This window comes from Schistocerca gregaria, chromosome 4, assembly GCF_023897955.1.
Source record: "Schistocerca gregaria isolate iqSchGreg1 chromosome 4, iqSchGreg1.2, whole genome shotgun sequence".
Lineage (NCBI taxonomy): Eukaryota > Metazoa > Arthropoda > Insecta > Orthoptera > Acrididae > Schistocerca > Schistocerca gregaria.
The window spans coordinates 761,814,048-761,828,488 of NC_064923.1; the positions used below are offsets into that span (position 1 = coordinate 761,814,048).

At 39.7% G+C, this 14,441-nt stretch overlaps 1 protein-coding gene across 3 annotated transcripts in view; it reads right to left on the reverse strand.

Annotated features, from left to right (window-relative positions):
* LOC126365823 (protein O-mannosyl-transferase 2) overlaps window positions 1-14,441 on the reverse strand; it is a 184,549-nt gene that overhangs the window by 48,925 nt on the left and 121,183 nt on the right. For all 3 annotated transcript variants that reach the window (XM_050008443.1, XM_050008440.1, XM_050008444.1), the window contains exons 7-9: window positions 13,810-13,969; window positions 13,623-13,729; window positions 5,618-5,700 (exon numbers count right to left, since the gene is read on the reverse strand). In XM_050008443.1, coding sequence (XP_049864400.1) covers window positions 5,618-5,700; window positions 13,623-13,729; window positions 13,810-13,969 — 350 coding nt within the window. The remainder of the gene's footprint in view (window positions 1-5,617; window positions 5,701-13,622; window positions 13,730-13,809; window positions 13,970-14,441) is intronic.

Genomic DNA, 14,441 nt, shown 5'->3' on the forward strand with positions numbered 1-14,441 from the left:
TAGGTTAGACCACTGTTGCAGAAGCTACAAAAACAGCAAGCCAAATTTAAAAGAATACAAAATCCTCAAGAGTGGTGAAATTTTACACAAGCTGAAATTTACCATAATCTTTACTGTGATATGCTTTTAATAGCTTCGATAATGAACCTATATCTCAAAACCTTGCAGAAAACTCAAAGACATTCTGGCCATAATTAAAGTACATCAAAGGCAAGATGCAATCAACACTTTTACTGTATGATAGTAATGGTATTGTACTGATTAGAGTGCCACAAAAGCAGGGCTTCCAAAATTCATCACCAAAGAAGACAAAGTAAACAGCCGAAAATTCAAATAAAGAACAACTGCCAACATGAGTGACTTAGAAGTTGATATCCTTGGTGTAGCGAAGAAACTAAAATCACTTAATAGAGGCAAGGCCACCAGTCTAGACTGTATACTAGTTAGCTTCCTTTCATGCTAGGCTGATACAGTAGCTCCATAGTTAGCAATCATATACAACTGCTTGCTCATCAAAACATCTGTACCTAAAGACTGGAAAGTTGAACAAGCCACACCAATACCCAAGAAAGGAAATAAGAGTAATCTGCTAAATTACAGGCCCATATCACTAAAATCAATTTTCAGTAGGATTTTGGAACATATATTGTGTTCAAACATTATGAATTACCTAAAAGAAAATTTACCATTGACAAATAGCTAACACAGATTCAGAAATTATTGGTTTCGTGAAATACAAGAAGCTCTTTATTCTCACAAAGTAATGTGTGCTATCGACAGGGGATGTCAAAATGATTTCATATTTTTAGATTTCCAGGAGGCTTCTGATGCTACTCTTCACAAGCGACATCTAATCAAACTGTGTGCCTACAAAGTATCATATCAGTTGTGTGACTGGATTTGTGATTTCCTGTCAGAAAGGTCACAGTTCGTAGTAAATGATGGAAAGCAGCTGAGTGAAACAGAAGTAATATCTAGCATTTCCCAAGGAAGTGTTACAGGCCCTCTGCTGTTCCTGATCTATGTAAGTGATTTAGGAGACAACCTAAGCAGACATCTTAGATTGTTTGCTGATGGTGGTGTCATTTACCATCTCGTAAAGTCACCAAACATTCTGAACCAATTGCAATATGATTCAGATAAGATATTTTTATAATGTGAAAAGTGCCAGTTGACTCTAAATAATGAAAACTGTGAAGTCATCCACTTGATTGCTACAAGGAATGTGTTAAATTTTGGTTACTCAATAAATCAACAAATCTAAAGGCTGTGAATTCAAATAAATACTTAATGATTGCAATTAAGAATAATTTAAACTGGAAAGATCACATAAATACTGCTTTGAGGAAAGCAAACCAAAGACTGTAATTTGTTGGAGTACTGCTGTGCCATATGGGATCCAGACAGCACTGCTGGAGGACATCAACAAAATTTGAAGAAGGGCAGCATGTTTTGCATTATCACTAAATATAGAAGACAGTGCCACAGATATGATACATGAACTGAGGTGGCAGTCATTACAACAAAGGTGATTTTTGCTGCGACAGGACCTTCTCATGAAATTTCAATCAGCAACTTCCTCCTCAGAATCCGAAAATATTTTCTTGCTGCCCACCTACAAAGGGAGAAATCATCTTCGTGATACAATAAGAGAAAAAGATTTAAGAGTTCATTTTTCCCCCATGGAACAGGAAATGCCACAATGAACAATATCCAATAATCTTCACCACTATTAGCTTTCAAGTAGAGAATAGGAGTAATATTATAACAACCCGTGGAAATGAGAGGTAGTGTTACCATCTTCATAGTCATATGCAAGTGGAGTATACACTGGACTAAATGTCTGCAGCAAAAGGGCAACAGGGTGTGTCACTTCTTTTTTTTTCACTTTTTTCCCTATCAGTTATTCATATTTACATAATACATTATTCATAACCTGCTCCTTGCTATAAATGAAGATGCACTCTGTCTCTTGTGACTTTCTGTCAGTTCATTTCGAAATTATGACATACTATAAAGGAATTAGAATTTGTATTAGGATGCTGACCTTAGGTAAACGGATAATATTTCAGCCACTAGAAACTATTGTGTTTCTTCTATACTGATTAACTGTTGTAAGTCAATTAGTTGCCTGCTAATAACTTGTCACTAATAAATTTTCTTCGAGGTAATTCATTGTTGTTGTTGTTGTTGTTGTTGTGGTCTTCAGTCCTGAGACAGGTTTGATGCAGCTCTCCATGCTACTCTGTCCTGTGTAAGCTTCTTCATCTCCCAGTACCTACTGCAACCTACATCCTTCTGAATCTGCTTAGTGTATTCATCTCTTGGTCTGCCTCTACGATTTTTAACCTCCACGCTGCCCTCCAATGCTAAACTTGTGATCCCTTGACGCCTCAAAACATGTACTACCAACCGATCCCTTCTTCTAGTGAAGTTGTGCCACAAACTTCTCTTCTCCCCAATCCTATTCAATGCCTCCTCATTAGTTACGTGATCTATCCACCTTATCTTCAGCATTCTTCTGTAGCACCACATTTCAAAAGCTTCTATTCTCTTCTTGTCCAAACTAGTTAACGTCCATGTTTCACTTTCATACATGGCTACACTCCATACAAATACTTTCAGAAACGACTTCCTGATACATAAATCTATACTCGATGTTAACAAATTTCTCTTCTTCAGAAATGCTTTCCTTGCCATTGCCAGTCTACATTTTATATCCTCTCTACTTTGACCATCATCAGTTATTTTACTTCCTAAATAGCAAAACTCCTTTACTACTTTAAGTGTCTCATTTCCTAATCTAATTCCCTCAGCATCACCCGATTTAATTTGACTACATTCCATTATCCTCGTTTTACTTTTGTTGATGTTCATCTTATATCCTCCCTTCAAGACACTGTCCATTCCATTCAACTGCTCTTCCAGGTCTTTTGCTGTCTCTGACAGAATTACAATGTCATCGGCGAACCTCAAAGTTTTTACTTCTTCTCCATGAATTTTAATACATACTCCGAATTTTTCTTTTGTTTCCTTTACTGATTGCTCAGTATACAGAATGAATAACATCGGGGAGAGGCTACAACCCTGTCTCACTCCTTTCCCAACCACTGCTTCCCTTTCATGCCCCTCGACTCTTATGACTGCCAACTGGTTTCTGTACAAATTGTAAATAGCCTTTTGCTCCCTGTATTTTACCCCTGGCACCTTCAGAATTTGAAAGAGAGTATTCCAGTCAACATTGTCAAAAGCTTTCTCCAAGTCTACAAATGCTAGAAACGTAGGTTTGCCTTTTCTTAATCTTTTTTCTAAGATAAGTCGCAAGGTCAGTATTACCTCACGTGTTACAACATTTCTACGGAATCCAAACTGATCCTCCCCGAGGTCCGCATCTACCAGTTTTTCCATTCGTCTGTAAAGAATTCGTGTTAGTATTTTGCAGCTCTGACTTATTAAGCTGATAGTTCGGTAATTTTCACATCTGTCAGCACCTTATTTCTTTGGGATTGGAATTATTATATTCTTCTTGAAGTTTGTTGGTATTTCGCCTGTCTCGTACATCTTTCTCACCAGATGGTACAGTTTTGTCAGGACTGGCTCTCCCAAGGCCGTCAGTAGTTCTAATGGAATGTTGTCTACTCCCTGGGCCTTGTTTCGACTCAGGCCTTTCAGTGCTCTGTCAAACTCTTCACGCAGTATCTTATCTCCCATTTTGTCTTCATCTACATCCTCTTCCATTTCCATAATATTGTCCTCAAGTACATCGCCCTTGTATAAACCCTCTATATACTCCTTCCACCTTTCTGCCTTCCCTTCTTTGCTTAGAACTGGGTTGCCATCTGAGCTCTTGATATTCATACAAGTGGTTCTCTTCTCTCCAAAGGTCTCTTTAATTTTCCTGTAGGCAGTATCTATCTTACCCCTAGTGAGATAAGCTTCTACATCCTTACATTTGTTCTCTAGCCATCCCTGCTTAGCCATTGGGCACTTCCTGTCGATCTCATTTTTGAGACGTTTGTATTCCTTTTTGCCTGCTTCATTTACTGCATTTTTATATTTTCTCCTTTCATCAATTAAATTCAATATTTCTTCTGTTACCCAAGGATTTCTAGCAGCCCTCGTCTTTTTACCTACTTTATCCTCTGCTGCCTTCACTACTTCATCCCTCAGAGCTACCCATTCTTCTTCTACTGTGTTTCTTTCCCCCATTCCTGTCAATTGTTCTCTTATGCTCTCCTTGAAACTCTGTACAACCTCTGGTTCTTTCAACTTATCCAGATCCCATGTCCTTATATTTCCACCTTTTTGCAGTTTCTTCAGTTTTAATCTACAGGTCATAACCAATAGATTGTGGTCAGAGTCCACATCTGCCCCTGGAAATGTCCTACAATTTAAAACCTGATTCCTAAATCTCTGTCTTAGCATAATATAATCTATCTGATACCTTTTAGTATCTCCAGGATTCTTCCATGTATACAACCTTCTTTTATGATTCTTGAACCAAGTGTTAGCTATGATTAAGTTATGCTCTGTGCAAAATTCTACCAGGTGGCTTCCTCTTTCATTTCTTAGCCCCAATCCATATTCACCCAATATGTTTCCTTCTCTCCCTTTTCCTACTGACGAATTCCAGTCACCCATGACTATTAAATTTTCGTCTCCCTCCACAATCTGAATAATTTCTTTTACTTCATCATACATTTCTTCAATTTCTTCATCATCTGCAGAGCTAGTTGGCATATAAACTTGTACTACTGTAGTAGGTGTGGGCTTTGTGTCTATCTTGGCCACAATAATGCGTTCACTATGCGGTTTTAGTAGCTTACCCGCACTCCTATTTTTTTATTCATTATTAAACCTACTCCTGCATTACCCCTATTTGATTTTGTATTTATAACCCTGTATTCACCTGACATAAAGTCTTGTTCCTCCTGCCACCGGACTTCACTAATTCCCACTATATCTAACTTAAACCTATCCATTTCCCTTTATAAATTTTCTAACCTACCTGCCCGATTAAGGGATCTGACATTCCACGTTCCAATCCATAGAACGCCAGTTTTCTTTCTCCTGATAACGACGTCCTCCTGAGTAGTCCCCGCCCGGAGATTCGAATGGGGGACTATTTTACCTCCGGAATATTTTACCCAAAAGGACGCCATCATCATTTAATCATACAGTAAAGCTGCATGCCCTCGGGAAAAATTATGGCTGTAGTTTCCCCTTGCTTTCAGCCGTTCGCAGTACCGGCACAGCAAGGCCGTTTTGGTTAATGTTGCAAGGCCAGATCAGTCAATCATCCAGACTGTTGTCCCTGCAACTACTGAAAAGGCTGCTGCCCCTCTTCAGGAACCACATGTTTGCCTGGCCTCTCAACAGATACCCCTCCGTTGTGGTTGCACCTACGGTACGGCCATCTGCATCGCTGAGGCACGCAAGCCTCCCCACCAACGGCAAGGTCCATGGTTCATGGGGGGGGAGAGGTACTTCATAATGGCTAATAATGTGCCTGCTAATAATGTGTAATTTTAGTTACACATTATGGGAGGGCTTAAGCTTTGACATATAACATACTAAAAAAAACTATGACAGATCAAAATATATTTCACAGATTTACCTCTGGGCATACTCGCGTTGAACAGTGAATTCCCTTCAAGCTGTGACTGGAATGCTGAACTATAAAATCCATCACCATTACCACTGTAAACATAAATCAGTTTGGTTATTGTCTTAATCTTCAACAAAGACAAGCAAGATTTTAGGGAAAAACAAATATGAGGGTTGGATGAAAAGAAATGCCTCCACCTTCGGTAATTGGGTTTGGATGGGAATATTTTAATAAATCAAATGCAGAAATAATCCTTAGAATTTGATCTTTAATTGCCAATATTCACTTTTCCACATAATCACCAGCCAACTGGATATATTTCTGCCAATGATGAACAGGTTTTCTGAAGCTGTCACAGAAGAAGCTGACACTCAGTTTCTGCAACCCCAGCCTCACAGTTCTCCCAATGTCTTCATCACAAGCTTGATGCAAGCTTAATGATGTCCCCGCAGATTGTCTTTCATTACTGGGAACAGATGGAAATCAGATGGTGCTAGATCTGGACTGTATGGAGGATGCCGTATGGTGGTGAGATTCAGTCTCTGAAGTTCTGCAAGGGTGGCACATGAAGTGTGTGGTTTGGCATTGTCATTCTACAGGAAAACATTTCCCTTTTCTTTTAGGACCCTTGTTACCCGTGGTTTCAGAGTTTGCAGCTTTGTGATGTAACGCTTTGAAATTATTGTTGTACCATGATCAAGGAAATCAACACTGATAACACCATCTGCTTCCCAAAACACTGTGGCCATGATTTTTCCAGCTGAGGGCTGCATCTTGAACTTCTTTTTCTGGGGCAAGTCTTTGTGTCGATATTCCATAGACTGATGTTTCATCTCCAGGTCGTAATGGTGTACCCATGTTTCGTCTCCTGTCACAATTGAATGGAGAAAGGCATCACCTTCATTCTCATAACGCAAAAAGAGTTTCTGACAAATTTCAAGTCTGTGCACTTCCATTTCAGGAGTCAGCATCCAGCGTACCCATCATGCACAGATCTTCCAAAAGCCAAGCAAAGCAATAATGTAACCCACACATTCCAGTGAAATGCTGATTGTGCTTGCAATCTCTCTGGGGATACGGTGATCATCCTGAATCAATTTGTCAACATTTTGGTTGTGAAACTCGGTGGTTGCTGTCACAGGCCATCCAACTTTTTGTTTGTCATGCAGGTCAAATGTTCCTGCTTCAACATCTTTAAACTTACTTGCCTAATGATGCACAGTACTCTCACATCAACACAATCTCCATAAACTGCTTTCATTGTCTGATGAATCTACTTTGTGGTGACACCTTCTGCTATCAAGAATTCAATGACTGCACGTTGCTTAAATCGCATTGACCTACTGTCTGCACAGGGTTCCACACATTACACTGTAACAATACAACCGTTCAATGCTAAGGCTTCCCGCCAACTGGAGCTGTAGAGAAGAGCCTACAGAACAAGCCAGTACCTGCTGCATACCAATGCTGGCAATTGTTGAAGAGTTATAAAAGTGGAGGCAATACTGTTCAGTCAACCCTCGTATAATTTCTGAATAGTGAAAAGTAACATTGTGTAGCCAAATATGGTGCTGCTACACAAATTTGAAATGTTCATCAGTGGCAGCAGAAAATATATACAGTTCTGACTGATGTTACTATATACATTGTTGTTCTAACATGGTGAATTAAATAAAGATATACCAAAATTCATTTACCAACACAGCATACATATTGAAGAAACACATCTGAAAGAATAAATTCACATGCATTGAACAGAAAGGAGCTGACTTGTAGAATAATATTTGATATCTACAACTCTTCATATGAACGGCCATTTTGAGCACATATTGGTATTCAAACACAATCAGCTATTTATAATTCATTAATGAGCATTTCTGCAAATTATGTCCACATTTACACCAATGTATGCAAAAATGCAACACTCAGGAGAATGGTACATCTGAACCAAAACTTGAAGATTATTTAGAGCAGAGTACCAGGAATAAAAAATTCTGCAGACACATGTCACATACGAGTCCACCTCTGCATACTCTGATTAAAATTACTTTGTGATTGACATTTCAACAAGACAAGTGGTAGAAACTGGCCACCTTCTATTTGTAGTTCTTTCTCGAATGCTGCGTGTCCTTACGATGCCTGTTCTGTATGTAGGTGCAGTGCCTTGTGAAGCGCGGCTGGCTGCTCTCCGGCAACACGCCCTGCCCCCACAACCACTGCAATCTGTTAATCAGAGTACAGATCGGTGGTCAGCAGAGCTGACTACCATGTAAGGGACCAGGATTCGATTCGTGGTAGTGCCTGGAATTTTTTCCTTGGTAGGGGATGCACTCAGCCTCATGAGGCCAGCTGAGGAGCTACTCGACTGATTAGTAATGGTTCCAAGGTCAAGAAACCTGATAATGACTGGTAGACCGGCGTACTGACCACGTGCCTCTGCATACTTTATTCAGTGATGCCCATGGAAGAGGATGACATGGCAGCCAGTGGGGCCCGATTGGTCCGTCCAAAACCATGATGCAGAACTTTGCCTTTCAGTATGTCATACATGTAGAGCCAGCAGGAACCTTAGGTTTGCAAGTGGAAAGATCAGTGCTACAATAAGCTCACTTAGATAAAAACTATCAAAGTGGAAATGTTAAAGACAGTGGTGTAGCCTTGGTGATTTTAGTTATACAGGCATTAGCTCATGGTCTAAGGCAGGTTTTTGTACCTAATGTTCTACATCTACATCTACATTCATACTCCGCAAGCTACCCAACGGTGTGTGGCGGTTTCATGTCCTAGTGCTATAGACATCCTCAGACACTATAAAAACTTAGTCGATTATCAAAAAGTCTGTGCAGCCTCTGATGATGCTTCCAGCATTAGGTACAGAAACAAATCTTAAACCACGGCCTTATATTGGTATAACTAAAATAACCAAGGATGTAAATACCAGCCATCAAAGCCCACAGCATATGACCAGAGTGGTGTATGTCTCATCTCCGTGACAAGATCCAATAATTATATGTGAATGAGTGAAAAGAAGGCAAAATGATTTGTCTTTGGGATGTGTTTGCCATACCTTGACATTCCAGCTTGTACAAGGCACAATGGCGTGACAATGATTGATGTTTTAAACAACTGTCTGCATTATACTGGCTGGTAAACTAATTTTTTTGAATGAGTCCCATATCAAACTGTCTGTTTGTGATGCATACAAGCGTATTATATGCTACCATGATGATCACAGTCTGGCAGCCTCTACTGTAAGAGTGCATGGTGGATGGTTTAGGGCACCAACGAATGCACATTATCTTCCACCCTTACACACTGAGGGTAGCTTATAAAGTAGTCATTCCACACGGGATGTTTTTAGAGTAAGCACTTTGTCAGGGACCTACATGTGCCATATTTCACCAGGCCAATGACCAGCTTTGTGTGACAAGCAATAATTCTTCAAACAATAATGGTACTACTGAGTCTTTGACCTCATGTTCCCTAGACATGCAACAAATTGAACACTTGAAACATTTTGTTGGAGTGGCTGAAATCAGAGTTCATTAGTCTGCTCAAAAAGCCAAATGCAAAACAATGTGGAGATTATTGTGTGAAAAGCTAATGACCCATATCTTGAAATTGTTTTTGAATGTGATGCACAGAAAAATGTATGGGCTATGTGAGGAACAGAAAGCCCCTAATCAGTTTGGGTTTGTCAATGCCGTGGGTGTGAGAGAAGCCTTGTTCAGTGTCCAAGTATTGATTGATAGATGTAAATAAAAATGTATTTGCTAGCCTAATAGATTAACAGAAGGCTTTTGATAGAGTAAAACATGACAAATTGATGGAGATTTTGAGAAATATTGAAAAGTTGGAGAGAGATCTGGGAATCATCAAGAACCTTTACTGGAATCAAACAGTAATAATGCATATTGATGGATACCACAATGAAGGTGACAAAATTCTCATGGGAGTAAGACAGGAATGTATCTTTTCATCCATACTATTTAATATATACTCAAATTCACATTTAGGGAAGCAATGGAAGAAGTAGAAGGAGAAATTTTGATAAAGGGAATAAGATTAAACAACATTGGCTATGCTGATGATACTATTGTTTTTTCTGACACTATTCAAGTGTTACAATAATTAATGGATATAATTGTATGAGCCAGTAGTCAGTATGGGCTTGAAATAAACATCACAAAGACAGAACTCATAGTTGTAAGTAAGGAAAATATTCCAGGAATAAACTTGATCATAAACCAAAGAACTATGGAAGGGGTAAAACAATATATACCTTGGAACCATAATAAATGAAAATTGGGATAAATCGCAAGAAATAAAGATTACATCAAGAAAGTAAGAACTGTGTTTTGGAAAATGAGTGCTGTCTTCAAAAGCCATAACCTAACTCTAAGGACAAAAACCAGACTTTTGCACTGCTACATATACTCCATCCTCCTATATGGGGTAAAGACATGGGTCTTAAATGAAAAACATGAAGAAGCTGGAGGCTTTTGAATTGTGGCTTAATAGGTGGTGAGAACACCTTGGACCCAGAGAGTGATAAATGTAGACTTTTGAGAAGAATGAACACAACATCCAAATTAATCAAGAGAGTGAAATGCCAAAAGTTGCAATATCTATGACATATTAAGTATACCTAAAAACAAAGATGATGTGACTTACCAAACAAAAGTGCTGGCAGGTCGATAGACACACAAACAAACACAAACATACACACAAAATTCTAGCTTTCGCAACCAACGGTTGCTTCTTCAGGAAAGAGGGAAGGAGAGGGAAAGACGAAAGGATGTGGGTTTTAAGGGACAGGGTAAGGAGTCATTCCAATCCCGGGAGTGGAAAGACTTACCTAAGGGGGGAAAAAAGGGCAGGTGTACACTCGCGCGCGCACGCACACACGCACACACGCACACACACACACACACACACACACACACACACACACACACACACACACACACACACACACACACACTGTGTTTTGGAAAATGAGTGCTGCCTTCAAAAGCCATAACCTAACTCTAAGGACAAAAACCACACACATATCCATCCGCACATACACAGACACAAGCAGACACATGCAGTTCGAAAAAAATTCCTCAACTTGTGGTGTGATGATGTTTTTCACATCGTCAAATGATTTCCATGCAGTTTGTGTTCTGATCTTGCATACAGAGATTGGTGATGTCTGGGTTGTGATTGCTCAACCCTGCACCAAGGTCATTGAAGCATAGTTCGAGCAAAGCATCTTTCCCACCATCATTGTATTTGACAGGGAATGGGCTCTCAGATTGTGCAAATGACTGCTTACTGTGAAGCTTCTGCAGACAATCAGTCAGTAATGCTGCAATTAGTTTTTGAGTGGTCATGTCTGTATAGACCATGGCAGTGCATTCATACAGATTTTGTGGATACATTCTGGAACCAGTGATGGGTGTTAGGGATTAATGCTTACAGTATAAGCTTCCTTTTGTTGTCCCCATGACATCCACCACTACTGCAAGTACGGTATTGGTTCTGTCTTCTATTTTTTTGTCTTGAAGGTCTTCCTGAGATCACAATTCAGGTCACCTAATTTCCAGCAGCTTTGTGCTAGCAATAGCACACACACTATGTGACCACTGCACCTTTTCACCCACAATCAAACAGTGTATCTGAGTGGTTTGTTCATATGTTCAGAGGTTACATGGAGAAACACCATTCCTCCAACACATGGAATAAGGCACTCAAAAATTTTTCTCTCCTCCCACCAGTCCTTGCCACGTGATGGGATGTTGCTGGCAAAATTGTTACCTGGTCAAAGGCAGTGTGCCCTGTTACATCTGCTGCGGCCACCACAGAAACAGTTCATTCCACCAGTTCAGACAAAGTTTCAGCCACAGGATGAAGTCTTTTACAAAGTCTTGGTCAGCAACAGCATTGGGAGCATAGAGTTATAACCTAAGTAATTTTATGTCATGCACTGTTCTGCTGGGCTACTGTGGTGCCACCACAGCCAGCTGCACTGTGTGTATGAGTGTGTCAGTGATTCTACTGCAGAATGTTTGTCCACAGACGCAATATGTTGCTGGGGTCCTCATCTGTAGTCGCAGCTATCTCTCTGGCACTCACGATGGACACATGGACACCTTCCCCTGTAGTGCCCACAGAGATTGATGCATAGCCACTGTCACTGCGACATCACCAGTGCCAGCACGTTTCCATCTGCCCAAACCAATGTCCATGGATGAGTCACACCTGGAAGATCATCACACTGCTCCAACAGATCACTGCCCTTCCAGCTGACCACAGCACCTACATCCCTAAATGTGGCTGTGCCCCCTGCGTCTGGTTTCTCTGCTGGTGTTCCTGGATGTCCTCACAGTGGATACCGGGATGCAGGTAGGGAGACGCCATCTGCCACAGTTCCTATCCCTGCCCCCTCATTTGCATCCTTGTCTAGTCTTCCACCTTGCCATTGTCACATGCACCTGCCCTACACGATGACGATGGAGGTTTCAGGGGGGGGGGGGGGGGGGGGGGAGATTGCATTGCCTCACCAAAGTTGCCAATGCGAATTGATACCACAGACATTAGCAAGGGCTCACTGCAATCTGCAGTGACATATGGGAGATGACCCAGAAGACCATGCCTCCCCTCTCAACACAGTGGCACCCTCACACTGAGGTCAATATAGTGTCGAGCCAGCCAGAACTCTGCCCAGTTTGTGAACTCATATGAAGAAGTCAACATCATAGTATAGGACCAATGTGATAATTATGTGTCTGATAGACTTGTTCATTTACATGTGGAATATTGTAAGCAAGAGAACTGTTTGTTAAGCTGTGCATCAAGTGCTTGCTACTTTAATAGTCAATAACAGTTGTAACTTATCAAGCAATCATATGGAAAAGATCTGTGTCAAAGTTAAGTAAATCTTTTATTCATTTACATAATAAAGTGAACTTATGCACACATCAGAAAAAGGTTTGCATCACCCAGGTTCCCAGAACTCCTGAAGATAGATGTTGGCTGTGGATATTGTATCACAGACACAGTCCCTTTGACTATTCAGAGATATCACTAAACCCAACCAAACGACCATGCATGAGCAGCACCTATTAGACAGAGGGGGCGGGGGGAGGGTCCAACAGCTGATCAGTTCCAGTCATTCCACCAGGAAGGAAGTACACGGCTCGTGCTGTCTGTAGCTCAACCATGCCTAGACGGTCAATACCACGGTTTGATCGTATCCACATTGTTACTTTGTGCCAGGAAGGGCTCATAGTGAAAACCTGGCAGACATGTGATGCTATCACACCATACTAAATTCTGTTAATTAGAGAACATGTAGATTTACATAATCCTGATTGTCTGTGTACTGGCAGTTGTCAATGATGAGGGTGTGTTTCCATCACAGAAATTTTACCTGTCACCTCCACAAGATAAGTGTTAAGAGACTTCCCGACTGGTTTGAGCAACTCAGCATCAACAAATAAGCTACTAATTTAGTGCTGGCTGTACACAAAACTACACCAAAATTAAAAAAGAAGTATATATGAGTAGTACAAAGCACCTTCTAGTCACATGTATTCTTGTTACTGTTGTAATTTTCACAAACATTAGTGTATTATTCAGGGAAAAAGTTAGGAATCTTCCTATTATTTAACTCCCCAACATCAGATAAAAGTAAGTGGATTGAGAATTCCCTCCTTTTTGAATGAATAAGTACAATCATTCATTGTACAGAGTAAATGTTGATCAGCAAAAGTGATCAATTTCTTCTGTAAGAAGTTTTAGCAGATTAGCAAAGCATTATCTTAACAGATATATCTTTGCTGTGAATGTATTTCACCACATTAAATGGCAGCATTGATGATGGGACTACTATGTTTTCATTATTTAATGAAACCTTAAAAAGAACAATAGCAATGAATACTGACAGTACCATTTTTGGAAGAACATTTAATAACACACATTATCAATATAAATATAAATAAAAATGTTCAAACAGTGTTATTCATACCTTTTTCTAAGAACTACCAAATGGATGTAGAAAAAGAGCATGTACAGAAGGGCTGGTAGTAATATAAGACACAAAGCCCGAGCTAGGAAATGTTTCACTGTATATACCTGAAAAGATACAAAACAAAGTTTTTCAGCCACAAATAATATTGAACAGTCTTTAATCTTTCTAGGAGTCATCTACTTACCACTGGCTTTGAAAGGTCACCCAATACCTCCCACAATTCAGCAGTAGTATGCAAACCAACAAGAATCACAACAAAAAGACCAACAAACTTTACACTGATGGCACAAGCAAGCATACTGCCAGTAAACATCAGCCACAGCCACCAACGCAATGTAAAAGGTCTGCCAAAAAAACAAATAAAGTTAAATTATGTACACTGATGATTGATTATGGCCACACTGAAATATATATGAAATGGAAATTTACTATGACATATGATGATATAAAGATAAAAATGGTTAGGAAATACAGTGCTTCCTTAGACATTCTGAAAACTTAATCCCAGCAGCTAGTATATCATTCTATTAACTTCTCAAGCAGCTGGAACTAAGGCAACTCATCAAATTAATAACCAATATTGTGACAAAATGCAGATACATTATTTATTTATTAAATATTTTTCATTGTGAGACAGTCAGTACAGCAAAGTAGACAAATATTTATATCACACAGAGTTGTCTTGCACATAATATTAATTAATGTGAAGTGAAAGATCTGGTAAATACAGCAGTGATATATATCTCTTACAGATATATAGTATAATTTGCCATAGTGTCAAATTTGTAATAGATTACCAGGCAAAGATACATGAAG